The 14,850-nt window shown below is 45.1% G+C and overlaps 2 protein-coding genes across 6 annotated transcripts; one reads left to right on the top strand and one right to left on the bottom strand.

Annotated features, from left to right (window-relative positions):
• Positions 1-812: 812 nt before the first annotated feature.
• CYREN (cell cycle regulator of NHEJ) lies at positions 813-5,265 on the top strand. 2 transcript variants are annotated; one of them, XM_079993880.1, is made up of 5 exons: positions 815-966; positions 1,308-1,341; positions 2,836-2,960; positions 3,932-3,998; positions 4,835-5,265. In XM_079993880.1, exons 3-5 carry the CDS (start codon positions 2,842-2,844, stop codon positions 5,075-5,077), a joined length of 429 nt encoding a protein of 142 aa, XP_079850006.1. In that variant the 5' UTR covers positions 815-966; positions 1,308-1,341; positions 2,836-2,841; the 3' UTR covers positions 5,078-5,265. The 2 variants fall into 2 exon arrangements, with proteins under 2 accessions (XP_079850005.1, XP_079850006.1); XM_079993879.1 differs by lacking the exon at positions 1,308-1,341 and having other exon boundaries at positions 813-966.
• A 32-nt stretch (positions 5,266-5,297) lies between these two features.
• On the bottom strand, positions 5,298-13,217 carry TMEM140 (transmembrane protein 140). Of its 4 annotated transcripts, none has more exons than XM_079993878.1 (3): positions 12,889-13,217; positions 9,898-9,997; positions 5,298-7,239 (listed from the first exon to the last, which is right to left on the bottom strand). In XM_079993878.1, exon 3 carries the CDS (start codon positions 7,237-7,239, stop codon positions 6,637-6,639), a length of 603 nt encoding a protein of 200 aa, XP_079850004.1. In that variant the 5' UTR covers positions 9,898-9,997; positions 12,889-13,217; the 3' UTR covers positions 5,298-6,636. The 4 variants fall into 4 exon arrangements, with proteins under 4 accessions (XP_079850004.1, XP_079850001.1, XP_079850002.1 ...); XM_079993875.1 differs by having other exon boundaries at positions 5,298-7,248; positions 9,908-9,997; positions 12,889-13,043; XM_079993876.1 differs by lacking the exon at positions 12,889-13,217 and adding an exon at positions 12,031-12,087 and having other exon boundaries at positions 5,298-7,248; positions 9,908-9,997.
• Between the last annotated feature and the right edge of the window lie 1,633 nt (positions 13,218-14,850).

The raw sequence follows: 14,850 nt of genomic DNA, 5'->3' as shown, positions 1-14,850 counted from the left end.
AAGCATTTTACACTGAGGAAGCCTTTGGGTGAAGATCTTAGGGTGAAGGGGTGGAATACAGAATTAATAAATTTGAAGAACTGTACCTCTTCTCCTAGGGACGCGGGTGGTGCTGTGGGTTAAACCACAGAGCCTAGGGCTTGCCGATCAGAAGGTCAGTGGTTCGAATCCCCGTGACGGGGTGAGCTCCCGTTGCTCGGTCCCTGCTCCTGCCAACCTAGCAGTTCGAAAGCACGTCAAAGTGCAAGTAGATAAATAGGTACCGCTCTGGCAGGAAGGTAAACGGCGTTTCCGTGTGCTGCTCTGGTTTGCCAGAAGCGGCTTAGTCATGCTGGCCACATGACCCGGAAGCTGTATGCCGGCTCCCTCAGCCAATAAAGCGAGGTGAGCACCGCAACCCCAGAGTCGGCCACGACTGGACGTAATGGTCAGGGGTCCCTTTACCTTTACCTTTACCTCTTCTCCTCTCAAAGAGCTGTTTACTCTAGCAGTAAAGTATTTCACTTAAGCAGATGCAGCTGCCATAAGATAAACAGGAGTGGTTTGTTGTTGGCACTGCAGAGACTATATATATATATATATTTACCACGGTTGAAGTTAAGCTGCGGTAACTCAGCGGATGCGCAACCCGCTTTTGCTGTCTTTTGGAAACGCAGCTTCGGGCTGGAGGCGGAGCCCGGGAGGGCGGCTGCAGGGAGGGAGTTGTCAGCCAATGGAAGGAGAGGGAGGTGGAGCCGGTGGGTCACGTGCAGCGGAAGAGGCGCTTGCTCCCGGGCGGCGCGCGCCTCTCCAGCCTCCGCTCCTGGGAAGCTGCAGTTCCTGGCGGGGAGTCGCGAAGTTTGCGCGCGCGCGGTGGGGGAAGCCGCTTGTCTAGCTCTTGAAGGCGGGAGTCCTTCCCGGCTGCAGTTCTTGGCGTCGGGTGCAAGGATGAGCGAGCAAGAGGAAGAAGCGTGATCTACGGAGGAGGTGAGCAACCCCCGGGGCCCGGCTTGAATGTTGAATGTTTGTTGTTTGCAAAAGTTAAAAAGAGCGGCTTACGCGCGCCCCTGGGAATTGTGATGAAGCAGGTTGAGGGTGCAGCCCGCGCGGCGTTGCTTAGCTGGGAGTAAGCATTGTTAAACATGCAAGTCAACATCCTTAGTAAAAAGTTGCCGGCCGCATACCTCTGGAAAGCTCTACGTTGTAGAGGCCACAGCGTGGTAGCACAGGATTTGCCATCCCCTTTTCCTCCAACCTAAGCAACCTGAGAACCGTCTCTGAGGCCTGAATATACGAACTGTGACTGTAGACTGATCTCTCTCTGATAGTAACTGAGCGCTTGGACATCTGAGCAAATAAGGGGTGAATGAAAAGACATTTTATTTGCCCTGGAATCATGTCTGCATTGGGTGTTTTACATTGGCGAGGGGCCACATTGCTTAATTCTTTTGCTTTTGTGTTTCTATCCTGTGGCACCTGCGCTGAAGCACAATTAGAAACAGCAGGCCTGTATAGGTAGCAGTGTCTCCACCACTCTCTCTTCAGGCCTGCAACATGGTGCCATTGCATGTACTTCATATTTATAACTAAAATTTATCTGCTGCTAGATTACCTTTCATGGGAATTGGCGCTCTGGTGGCAAGAGTCTAGACCAGGGATGGAGAACCCCTTTCAGCCCGAGGGCCACATTCCCTTTTGGACATCTTTCCAGGGGCCGCAGGCCAGCTGTGGGCAGAGATGGAGGCAAAAGTGGGCAGAGCAAGGGATGTCACATTTGCCATAGGCTAGTTTCTACACTTATTCACACACCTCTTTGTCCCCAATTCATACAAGCAAGAGGCATTATTGGAGTTCAAGGACACCTTCCAGCCAGCCCTGAAAGGTGTGTGTGAAGTGATGGGTTTGACTTAGGAGAAACAGGTGTTGCCTGTGAAGAGATCCAAGCGCCAGACAGGCCTGGAGGGCCAGCTTCAGCCCCCGGGCTTGAGTTTCCTCACCCCCTGGTCCAGAGGTATCTCTTGCCAGGACAACGATCTATGCAGGAAGTTCAGAGGAGGTGAGAGATCAGCTCTTCCCCTTTCCCAGAGAACTTGCGGGAGTTGATTGAATGCCACTCCAGGCAAACTTTCCATGTGCTCCTTGAGCAAATGGACTAGTGGCACAACCCCTGACAGGATTTGATAGGCCTGATGCTTGCTAAGCATGTTCAGTGCTTTACTTCTCATTCTCCCTACCACTGCAACAATCCTCTACCCACTTTCTTGGGAGTAAGCACCATTCAACCCTCTGGGATGGACTTCTGCATAGACATGTATGTTGTCAGTCCTGCTTTGCAGGCAAGTTTCCCTAGCTGGACATTCTTGGGCTGGAGATGGCTGTTGCAATTGATTGGGTTGTTTTTAATAGTTGCCTGCACTGTATTGTACAGTTGGTTTGATCAGGGATGTTAACAAAAAATGTAACAGTGAGTGTATTGTAAGCAGTGTTGAGAGCTTATTACAGGGTTATAAATTTTAGCAAACCATGAATAGCTGTGTCTTGCTTCTGTCTCTTTTTACATAAAACTAGTGCTCCTCTTTGTGCCCTGTCCTGAGCAACAGCTGCTGGACTTTCATAATCCAGGCTCTTCCGTGTCTCCAAGGTTTGCTTGTCTCTCATCCTGTTGATGTCATTAAATTAGTATGAGTAGACTACTGAAATGAGCCATGATATAACTTATTCTGTGAGAATCAGAAAGCTCACTCCCCTTTCTTGTAGACGGATCAATCACTATTCCCTAATAAATAATATTAACTCTGCTGCAAAGGGATTCTCAGTTCCCATGGTGTGAAAGCTGTTCCCTGTCTTCTGGAACAGAAGGAAATGGGGTCTCCTGAAGTAGCTAAGAGGATCCTCCCAGCGTGGATGACAAAGAGGGTGACTGAGCCAGCACAGCAAGCAGGGATGAAGCCAAAGAGAAGGAAGAAGGCAGCTTTGGCAAAGTAAGTTGCTTTTGTGTTGTTTCTTTTAACCCAAGGAAGGAAGGTTGGGTTTCGCTTTGGCCTCTACTTAGAAGTTTCTGTGGGGCTCAAACCCATGACTCTGAGGTTAAGAGCCTTGTGCTCTACCAACTGAGCTATCCCAGTCTCCCATCTATATGTTTGACTTTGTCTGCATGTCGATGCTAAAGGCTGTAGCTCTGTGGTATGGCAGAAGGTCCCAGGTTCGCTCCCTGGCATGTTGAGTTAGGGCTAGGAGAACTCCAAAACCATGGAGATTTTGCTGCTAGCTAATGTAGACGACACTACGCTAGATGGTCTGATGTAGTTTAAGGCAGTTTCCTCTATAAAACATGGACTATCTTTTATGTTGGTGGCTCCCAAAAAAGGCATAATAACTGGCACGTTGGCAGTCTTTGTTCCCTCCATCATTAATGGGTTTAGAAAGCATTGCCTTATACACTTTGAACACATTCAAGTTGTTGGTAGCATTAAATAGAGGTGGCAGGGAGGGGAGGGAGTGCACCACAAAATAGAACCTATTGCAGATTTTGGTGCCAGTGTTGCTATGCCAATAGCACTGATCATGCAGATTCAGCTAGAAGCTTGCCTGCAGTCTTGTGTGAATTTGTGGGCGTCGGCTGTGCTGCTTGTGTTCCAGTTGCTCATAAATGTTTCGGTGCAGAAGCAGTCTGGCCCAGTCCCATCTCACCTGCTCCATTCTAGGTTTTCGTTCGTTAAGTTTGTAAGCTCCCCTCACCACCCAATGCACACACATTTCCTTTCTAAAATCTGTTACCAAACAATAGCGCTACTGTGCATCTATGGTTGATTTCAGCCTTATTATCTCTAAATGGCTGGTTGCAGAAAATAAAGTTTTGGTGTGTATGAGCATGTACTTTCCAAACTATCTTCTGTCTGGTTGATTTTAGATTTCATGAATTTTATTTATTTATTTTTTGCTGTTGTTGCAGGTTTGAGACTATCTATTGTATGAATGAAGCTGAGCTAGTAGATGCAGCTCTTTGCATTATGGCCGAGGTGAGCACTTAGGGGCATGTTATCCCAGTTGTGGGTATTTGCACCTTCACGCCATCTGATGATTTTTGGTTGACCCTCTCCTGTTAATCCCTCTCTCAGTAGAACTGGCTGAGGACAGAGAATTACATTGTGACTGAAACGTAGTTTATATTTGCTGTGTCCCCTTCTCCGAGAAACACAGCAGTGATTCCAGCGTGTTTCTTTGGACATGGAGAATCACTTGCAATTTTGAAGAGAGGGACCAGGATTTTGAATGGACTCTCATCATTCACAATGAGCATGTATTCCTACTTCCCTGGGCTGGGCATAATATTACATTCTTGGCAACTATGTACCCTGAAGGTGGGAGTGAGTAAACTTTTTTGACCTCCATTTTTAGCTCCCTGCCCTTTTGCAAGCCAACTATGACAGAAGAGTGTGGCCATCCACCTGTCACCATTATTTTAAAAAATATTTGTAATGACATATTGCCCACGTCAGTGGGGTGAGATATTGACCAACACAGATTGGCACTCCCCATGCATCAGTTGATGCTCAGGGAAGGTCAGTTTTGCTTTCTGTAGAGATTAAGTATGCAATAGTTCCCTGCTGGTAACACTTTAGCACACCTGAACTAAACAAGATTGAACGCCCACATGTATCAATTGTTGTGCAGGAAGGTCAATCCTGGTTTCAGCCGCAAAAGCAGCTGATCCAGCTGCGACTCCAACTCCCCCACACTGGACATCAAATGTGGTTTAGGGGAAATGGTCTGATGGTCCAAATTTGGTCCACGTGAAGAGATTGCTACCTAACATGCAGAAATGTTTACTTAACAGTATTCTTTTATTTGCTAGAATTGCAAGGCAAAGGAAGCCAAGATGACTTCGTCAGAAGATGAGTCCCAAGGGCCTCAGCAAGTGCTGGAAAATCCTCTCTGCAGTTCAGTTAGTGGTAGCCACCAAGGCAGAAGAACCCCCAGTATTGGATCCAAACCCCCAAAGGAGTTGGAGGCTTTAGGCTGCCTTGAGAAGACCAAATCTGAGGAAGAGGAGGAGGAGGATGCCTTAAAATATGTCCGGGAGATCTTCTTTACTTAACTTTAAACCATGAGCAGATAATGCCTTATTTGAGACACTGGCAATTTGGACACATGAAGGTCAGACAATCTGTTGTCCATCCCTGTTGTGTAAAGGATTGCTAAGCTAATGTTGGTGAAGCACTTAAAAAAGGTGTTTTTTTCAAAGGGGCACAGAACTGGTAGATAAGATAAAATGTTTCCAATGGATATTTGTTCTGTTTTTAATCAGTCACACCGAGTAGTGTTTAACAAACCTTTAATTTCAGTATCTCTTGTATAAGTAACAAAGACTTGGGTTTGGCCACAAGACACTTGAAAAAATATTCTTTGGCTACAATTGTATAATGTTAAGCTTCCCAAAATGCTTTGTTTACACTTGGAACTGAAGGAAAAGTAAAACCTCCCAGCATCACATAGCAATATGGCTACGCATCAGCCTATATAATTAGAGAACGCTCCCACTTTTATCAGTCACTATCAGTATTCTCATGATAGCAGCAGCAGCTAGGTGTCTGCAATGTGTGTTCAACCATACTTAAATGAATTTTTTTGCAAACAACTAAATACAAAGGAAACCAGGAATCTTGCACATGGCAGAGATGGGAGGCTGTGACCCTGCAGTAAGATTCCTGTAGTCCCTCCTATTAACCATGCTGTGCGCTGGCAGTCCCAACAGCACCAGGAGGGCTGCAGGGTTCCCACCCCAAGCATAAAAGAAGCAGCAGCCCCCTGCACCGTTGCTTTTGATTGATGGCATGAATAAATGGAATATTAGCAGCCATCTATACACAGGGAAGTGAAGTAATCCTGGCTCCTGTTCATTGAACCCGTCTTTGGTTGAAAGCTAGAAAATACACAACCACGTCCAACTTTAAACGTCTTTGATCAATACAAAAGTTGTAAAAGAACACTGTATATCACTTTTTCTTTTCTTTTCTTTTTTTTTGAAAAAACAAAACCCCAAATTTGTGCAACTTGAGCATGGTAGTAGTAGAACAGCATGAGGATCACTCCATCCTCAAGTTTTTGCTTGCATTACAAGTTTGGAGAAAAGCAGCAGCAGGATAAGTCTCTTCAAAGCAGTGAGTGACTCATGCTGTACTTTACTTTCTCTAAACCTCAACACAGATGAGAAAACTGCCCCTCTGCATGTGCCAGAGGATGGGGCAATTGATGACCACAAATGATAACTAGGCTTGTAAGTCAAACCATGACTTGTGAGATACCTGTATTACTAGCTTATCTTCTAGCGATAATTTGTTCTAAACAGTTTGGATGCCCAGCAAAATTCCAATACTGCCAAGCAGCAGTTAGCTACTGCTGACTTTTAAAGAGCCATGTACTGATCACACCTAAATGAGTGCTTGATTGAAGAGGGCAGCAATCATTGCAATCTCTCCCTCCCTCCCCCGGCACTTAAGATAGAAAGAGAAATATCTGTGTGCTAGGAGTGCCAACTCTTCCCCCCAACATGCTCATCATTCATGTGAGGGTTTGGAAAGGCACTGGGGTCACTGGATCCACTTATCTTTTAAATCCACTACAGCATTTGGTATCCCAGGCAGGAACTTCACATATTTACACAGGAAAGATTTGTTCTTTGGGTAGAGCATCCTTGCAATGTGCAAGGAACAGGACAAGAAAGATCAAGTGGAGTAGCATCAAAATGTGAGCCCCAGCCAGGGCTACAAAAACCTCTCCAAATTCAGAGACCCTTATCCATGGCTCAGTGTGGAAGATGAACAAAGCGAGACCAACGGGCAACATCAAGCTGCCAATGGCCAAAAGGATGCAGGCCAGTTTGAATCCATCTCTGTCTTTCAAGCACAGGGCTTGCAAAACTGTAGTGGCAACAAAGAGACACAAGACTGGTGTAGAATACACACAGATCCTTGACAACACCAGCGCAACACTGTTGATGCCCACCTTCTCCAAGTTCTTGAAGCATTCAAGTTTTTCTGCTTCCTGGTCCCACCAGCAGAAGTTGTAGAAGCCAATTTTTTTGGTGGAAGAGTCCACAATATTCCCAGCTTTCCAGATGAGGGCATAAAGCAGCAGAGCTACATAGCCAATTGCCAAGAGGAGATTATTCAGGTAGAAAAGGCATGGGCTAAACCTTTGCCTCTGCAGACCAGTGCTGGGCTTAGCATTGTCTTTCGAGCATTTCGGTTGTATTTTCATCTTGGCAACCTGGTAGGAGAAAAATCACACTTCAGTTTCAAGGGGTCAAATCCCTGCTTAGCCTAGCCCCAAAGCCCATTTGGTGATATTGGGCCAGTCATACTCTCAGCCCGAGAGGATAAACAGTAGGGAAAGGTTGAAAGAGACCATGTATGCCACCCAGAGATTTTTAGAAGATAAAACTGGTTAATAGATATGTATAGGCACAGTCTGGATTGACAAGTGTATGAAGGTTGGCTAATTGGCTAGACTGTAAAAACCATAGGAGTAGGAAAAACAGGGAGCAGCTTTATAGTCACATCCTCCCAGCCAGTCACCCCCCAACAAAAGAGGTGAGTCTCAAGGGAGTGGGTGTCCCGGAAAATTTTGGCAATCCCATCCACCACTGACCCAAATGTGTTTTTAAGTATACACAATTTTGGCTTTGCATGCTATCCCTACAATCATCTGTATTTGATAACTCAGGATGCAACATCAAGAGAGGTTCTGTGCACAGCTTATCTTTAAAGCGCTCAGCAGCAACTCGTGGTGGAGGGGTGGTGGTTGTTGTTGTTGTATGATGGGAACATCAGCTGGTGATTTAGCTTTCAAACAGCTACAAAAAGGCTACTACTGCAAGGAGTTCTCTGTCATTAACACTGGGAGTGGTGGGGAGAGATGTGCAACATTCAAATGTTGTTCCTGTTGCCACTAATGACATGGGCATCATTGAATAGGAATGCAAAAAAATTTGCAGCCATATTCCACTGCTACAGTAATGGATGCGCCATCAAATGGCCTTTTCCCAGCACTAAGATTAATGTGGTTTAAATGGGAAGGGCGAGGTGAGCAGCGTGGGTGCAAAATCCTGCAAGAAGTACCACCACCTTGAACTATGTGTGGTTCCTATGCAACCAAAGGGTAAAGAATGTGGTAACAACTCTTAACTGCAAAGTTATTCATGGGGATTGATGCAAAATGATGCTTTTACTTTCAGTTGCAACACATAAGTGACATTTGGTACGTAAGGTACCGGAATAATTTAGGAGTGCTGTGACTAAGAAAAGGATTACGAAATCGAACTCATTGGCCTCGTTTGCATGCAAGAGTCTCTTGGAATTTTGAGAACGTGTCATGGGTATCAGTAATAGGGCAGCTGCTGTGGGGGCATGACACATCACAAAACGCCTGTTGTGGGAGCATGACTTACTATAAACTGGCCATTACATCTAAAAGAATGTACAAAGACAGGACCAGAAAATGGTACAGGTATGTCCCGTCTATCAATGGGAAACAGACATCTATATCAGCCACCACAGTGAAAAGCTTACAGTGGTACCTCAGGTTACAGACACCGCTAACCCAGAAGTAGTACCTCGGGTTAAGAACTTTGCTTCAGGATGAGAACAGAAATCGTACGGCGGCAGCAGGAGGCCCCATTAGCTAAAGTGGTGCCTTAGAACAGTTTCAGGTTAAGAATGGACCCCTCCAGAACGAACTAAGTTCTTAACCAGAGGTACCACTGTATTTGTATCTCCTCTGATCAGAACAGAAGGGGTGGTAGGTGTCCAGTCCTATCATCCAGTGAAAATGGGGCCACGTGTAAAGAGGAACTGCTGGAAATACTGGTGCCTGCGAATGCAATGCTGATGACCCATCTGTGAAGCAATGGTTTGTTTAACTGAGTTGCCCTGCAGATGACTGAACAAACCATGGCTTGTTTCTTCAAAGGTTGGCTTATTTTTAGCTGCCTCTGCCTTGTGCCTTTAAAGCTTGGTGCACACCTGGTATAGGGTAGCCAAACAACCCATGGTTAAAGCAAGGTGCTGGCTTCCCACACAATGCCGAGTCATAGCTAATGTTTAATACACCATAGTTTAACAAACCATGGCTTAGCATTATACAAATCAGGCTAATGTGTACTTGTCTCTTACTACCTATGCTTTTGCAACATCCTTTCTAAGGTTTCACTCCAGGCTAACATGTGGATGAAATTTTGAAAACCAACACACATCAGGCTTCACTGTGGAAGAAAATCAAGAGTAACTATTGTCCTGTTGCTCCAGATTTTTTTCCTCAGGTACTCATTTATGCTGGGTGAAGAAGTCATAATCTCTATTACTTAGAACTGTCACAGAGCACAATTTTTCTCTTTGGGCCAACTCAACAGGATAAAATTGACTAAGCTTTTGAATATCATGATTCAGTTTTTTAGTAAATTGTCTATCACTTGATAAGGCACCTTTCTCTGTGACTGTTGTACAAGCCAATTTGGTACCCCAAATACAAAAGCTAAAATGTGGATTTTAAATGATACCCTATCCTGTGGTATTGGTACCATTTTATGCTATGCTGTGGTAAAATATACATTATATATCTGGAAATTTGATACTCTTCAGGTCTCTGTCTTCTGCTTGCTGATAGAGGCAGCACTGGTTGCAACTTCTACACAATTGACAGGATACTAAGTTCTGGCAGCTATATTCTAGTAAAGTGTTGCTCATACTAGTTGTCAATGTGATGCTACCAGATGCTTGCCTCCCTCCCCCTACTAAAATGGAGAGTACTTTACACAGACCATCTAATCTATGCATTACAACATCAAACTGTGCAAGACCATGCAAGGCTGGAGGAATCACTAGATAAAGATTGAAGTGGAGGAGGAAACAAGAGGATGACCAATACTCACCTTTTATAAAAGACTCAACTAGTTCTAACCAGTACACAGCAACCAGCAGATCAAGGCCTCCTCAATGCCCGGAATGCATCATTGTGCCACCTATGGAAAACAAGATTTCACCATGTCATCATCTGCTCAAAGTGTGAGTTGGCCACAACATTTAATGATGCTACTACTGCTGCGCTGGCAGCCAGAATGATGCCACTATGGCAAGGTAAATTCCAAATAACACCCCTCCTGTAGGCATATAGTAGTGTGACAGGAAAGCAACATATTTTAATTGACACAGTAAAATAAGGGCAGGATCCAGGCAATACAAAGCAATTTGAGGTTTCACTGGTTTCCATGGGCGATATTTAATGTGCTTCACATTCCCATTTAAATAAATGGGACTTCAGAGAGTCCCAGCTGGCTGGATTGCATGATTGGAACTGAGCTAGAAGGATGGATGCACCCTCCCAAGTTCCTCCTAATACCTAAGAGAAAACTCCATGTTCAGAGGCAGTACATCTTTGATGTTCAGATTCTGGGAGGGTAAGATGCCCAACGTGGGCTGGCCAATGTTGGAAACAGGATACTGTACTTAATTAAACCAAACACTTAATCTGATTCAGCAAGGCTCTTGTGCATATACACTTTTTTGTTTTGTTTTGGGGGGAGGGAACAAACTCATCAGTCTTAGCCAATACAAACACACACTTGTGCTATAGACTAACTAGTAGCTTTTTATTTGTCTGTATGATTCCTGCCAAAGAATTATTTGATTTTTGGCTATCATCCAAATGCCCTTTAATGCCACCACCTTGTTGCAGAGGAAATTAGGAAATTTTCAAAAACTGCGTCATTACTACTTAGAAGTTACTCATTTCCATTTTCAACTCCTTTCCCACAAGTTAACTTGCTTTCTTCCTTATCAGCAAGAAAAATGAGTGAGCAATATTTGCTTCCCTTTCCTTTGCAGAAGCCAAACAGATGCCAGTTAAGCCTGGATGTATACAAAAATATGTTTTTATTTTGGTTGGTGCTTAAGACTGCGACATTATGTGGCTCACTTTTCCTTTGGATTCTGTGTTTAAAGCTGGAATGTGTTTTTTGTCCCCAACTCGTTAAGTTTCTTTGTAATTGCTGAACTATAAGGTTTTAAAAAATTGACAGCAGAGTTGTAGAGCTTGAAGGGATCTCAAGGGTCCTCTAGTCCAATCCCTGCAATGCTGGAATCTCAACTAAATTATACATGATTTAAAAAGCAAGATCTGCAGAAGTCTCTGTAAGCAAGAGAACCTTTGATTTACACTATAGAATTTAGAATTTTCAATTCCCTAGGACACCCTGACATCAGAAAGGACAGCAGATAGAGAAGATGGAGGGGAGCAGATGCAAAAGAGGACTTTTACCTACATTGGCACTAGCAGAGTTAATTATTTTAAGGTGATTCATTAATTTAAGGTGATTCATTAAGTTACAAAACAGAACATGATTTAAACACTAATATCAAACAAACATCTCATGTTAACAAACACAGAAACAATACCTAACAATAAAATACAAAACATCCAAATGGCAAGAATAATAACCCTCCAGGCAGGAGGCAGGTGAAAGCAAGTGTTGAAATTCTGAATATCTGAACTGTTTTCTACAGGGCAACAGCAATCATCCTTCAGGGAGCACAAACAGTCTTAAAATAAGACGGAAACAGTAATTTCCAACGCCTGTACTGTACTGTACTGTAGACTCCGTTTTTGTCCAATTGGCTAGATGCTTTCCCACCTAAATGTCAATCATTGCTACCACTTCGCTTATTGGCTAAAAACAGGAAAGATAGGACCCAAACAAACCAGATTTTGCCCAATAGGTATCTCCAGCTCTACAAAGGTTATAATAAACCATTTTTCAGCATTGAAATCTCGGCGTTCTGCCATTAAGGGGTGGGAGGACTGACCCCCCCCCCTTGCGGACGCCAGTGGGTTGGACGAGACCAAGCCCCTAGGGAGACTGCGTGCATTTTTCCCAAAGACGGAGAGAGGGAGGAGAAATAAACAGAAATAACGAGGAGATCGCGCGGCCAAGGGGCTTTGAAGACGAGAGCCGCCTGCAGGAGCAATCATCCCCTAAAATAGTTAATGTTTACTCACTTCGCAAGCTTTCAGATTCACCGACGCGATTCGAGAGAGGCTGAATGTTCAGCAAAATAAGAAGAAGCGGGCCGGGTTGCACCAAGGGGAGGTGGGGGGAAAAGCTTAGAAGGAAAAGTTTGCTGGGGGGAGGAGGCAGGGAAAATTAAAAGGAGGGCAAGCAAGAGAGATTTCCAAACTGACCTCCGGGAGGCGCTGCTCTCTGACCCGCCTCTCTCTTCCCCACCTCAAAAATGAGCGGCTAAATGCCTCCCCCAAACTCGGCCTTCACCCCTCCTTTTCACCTCGGGGGGAGCAATTCGTGCCGGATATGGCCGGACACCCTTTGCCCCGACCCCCAAGTGTATGGGAATGGGTGCGCCATGCCCCTCCCAACCCTCGTCGCTCTTCAGGCCTTCCAGACGTGCCATGGGAGTAAGCCTAAGGCGGGTTGGGTTTAACACGCCGAGCGTGTTTCAGAAGTAGCGTTGTCACACGCTGCCAGAAAATAGCCGGACATGCTGCAAGCCAGCTCCCCCCAAAACAAACAAACAAACAAACTGTATTTGCTGTCTTTTTATTATTCCCAATGCTTGGAAAAACCTGCCCACCCGCGTTGGAGAAAAGCGAGACCATCACTAAGCGAAAATCGACAGCAAATGCACTCGTTGCTTCTCTTCCTCCAGAGCTGCGGTGAAACCTGCGCAAAGTGATTTAGCACCGAGTTGCCCAAAGTCGGAACGACGAGCAAACTGGTTGCCGTGAAATATCGGAGTGAATCTCCGCGTCCCTAACCCCAAATTATTCCCTTAAAAGTTCTCTATGCGTTATAAAAAGAAAAGCGCAAGCAAGCGGGGAGTAAATGGGAAGAATATTTACTTGCTTGCGGAGCTCGGCGGTGGCGAGACGCGCTGCCCTCCAGCGCAGAAGTCGATCTAAGCGCTTGTTTACTTGCTTGTTTGAGAAAGCAGAGCCATCCGTCACGTGCCGCACTCTCAGCAGATTTCTCTTTCGTTTTCGGTCTGATTGGCCTTTTACTGTCGCCCTCCAAGCTGCATGATCTATTTTTTTGTGAAAGTTGACTTGACGTTTTACCTAGTGCTTGCTTCTCTACCTCCCAGCTCATCTAATCAGGTGTGACCAATGAGCTTCATTTTAAGTTGATCAGGGATGCAAAACAAAACTCCCCGCAGGGGGGTAAGGCTTCTTTTCTTTTCTTTTTAACGCAGCTGCACAACAGGCGGCGATAAGAGGTGATTTTCCCCCCCCTGGAAATGGGTGTGTTTATCATGCGGTTTCTTAAATGCAACAAGAGCCTTTCCAGGAAACAAAACGGAAAACTTTCTGTAGAGATACACCATGACATGGGCGTAGCCAGGGTTTTTGTTGGGAGGGAAGGCTTTTGTTAGCGGGGGCAGAACCTCATATGCACTGTGATAGAAAAGGGATGCACGCTTCACTAGAGTACAGTAGTAGTGCGTCCAAGTGCATGCGCAGAAATAGTATGCAAGTAGAACTCTGACGTCGTCCCAGGGCTTTTATCCCCGGGCTGCTTCTTGTAGGGCACTTGAAACTGCCTCTGCAAGGCAGGCATAAAGTTACTTAGCAGCTGAGTATTGCTCAACTATAATATGGCCTGGTGATGTGGATTGTTGCTAGAGTCATAATTTGGCCACTTTCACATGGAAACATTATGCTGGTGCTCTGAAATTTATCCCAGTAATTCCAGACTCTTTGGGTGGTAACTAATTTATAATCAATATGGATTTTTATGTGCTTAAAACCCCCCACAAATACTCATCACATTGCACCTTCTTGTCATTTCATGTTGCACACTCCTGGGTGTGGGATCTCATGATGGTATCATGAGTTGGCTCTTTTGAATTCATTGGTTTCATCAATGAAAATTTCAAAAAGTTTATTGTAGCAATCTAAAAAGAACAATCTACAGGTGTACCCAGGTTTATTTGCTGAGATCTGCAGTAAGAGGACTGCAGCAAGGTGCTAAAATGCAGGGAGTAGGGGCATATCCTGTAAGAAGACTGGACCAGCACAGCTAACCACAGCATTGCCGTGCCCTGTAGCACTATGATGCACAACTGAATATGAAGCCCCTCACAGTGCAGCACCAGCCTGTCCAATATGCACAGGTAAACAGTTTTTCAAAGCTTCTTAGAATTGTGCAGCGTTAGCCTGTTAGTCTGGGGATTGTGATGAATTCTCTTAAGATGGCTGGATGGCACCTGTACACCTCTTTCTTGCAACTCCTGCAGCCAAGCTGGTGCCAAACTGCTTTCCTTTGGACCACATCAGCGATGCTGAGTGGACTCTTGTCATCTAGGTAGCTGAGGACCTCCATGTTGAATTTGCAGTGCCCCAAGCACAGCGGAATGATGAGGAGTACGTGCCACATACTCTATATTACTTTATTTACACTTCAAAGCTGGTAGATTACAGAAAAACATCTTGCCTCTGCCGGAGCAGAGAAAGCATCCTCTCTCCTCTAAAGCATGGAGAGAACTCTGTGAAAAACAGGAAACCAGTGTACGTCACATCCAGTCTCCTTTCCCGTGGGAAAACCCAACAGCAACTCTGACTGGAATGTAAACATTGTCTTGTGACAAGCATTTCGCTGCACAGTGAAGAGAGCAGAAACCAACATCCTCCCCCTTTCTGTGAACATCACTGGGCAGCGTGTTCGTACACTGCACATAGGTACAGTGTTGATCCCTTGATACAATCTTGGACAATACATCAGCAGGAATTTCATTACCTGGCATATAGGACACCGTTACGAGTCCCTTCTGAATACGTTCCCTAGCATGTTGCAACTTCAATTGC

This window comes from Podarcis cretensis (assembly GCF_951804945.1).
Source record: "Podarcis cretensis genome assembly, chromosome: 10".
NCBI classification, from domain to species: domain Eukaryota; kingdom Metazoa; phylum Chordata; class Lepidosauria; order Squamata; family Lacertidae; genus Podarcis; species Podarcis cretensis.
This window is presented reverse-complemented; position numbering and strand designations above follow the sequence as displayed.

What these genes read in the sequence shown, in the direction of transcription:
- TMEM140 (XM_079993878.1), bottom strand. Translation starts at nt 7,239, where the DNA reads ATGAAAATACAACCGAAATGCTCGAAAGACAATGCTAAGCCCAGCACT.
- CYREN (XM_079993879.1), top strand. Translation starts at nt 2,842, where the DNA reads ATGGGGTCTCCTGAAGTAGCTAAGAGGATCCTCCCAGCGTGGATGACA. An exon ending in AAGAAGGCAGCTTTGGCAAA is followed by an intron (nt 2,961 to 3,931) that starts GTAAGTTGCTTT and finishes CTGTTGTTGCAG; the next exon opens with GTTTGAGACTATCTATTGTA. An exon ending in CTCTTTGCATTATGGCCGAG is followed by an intron (nt 3,999 to 4,834) that starts GTGAGCACTTAG and finishes TTTATTTGCTAG; the next exon opens with AATTGCAAGGCAAAGGAAGC.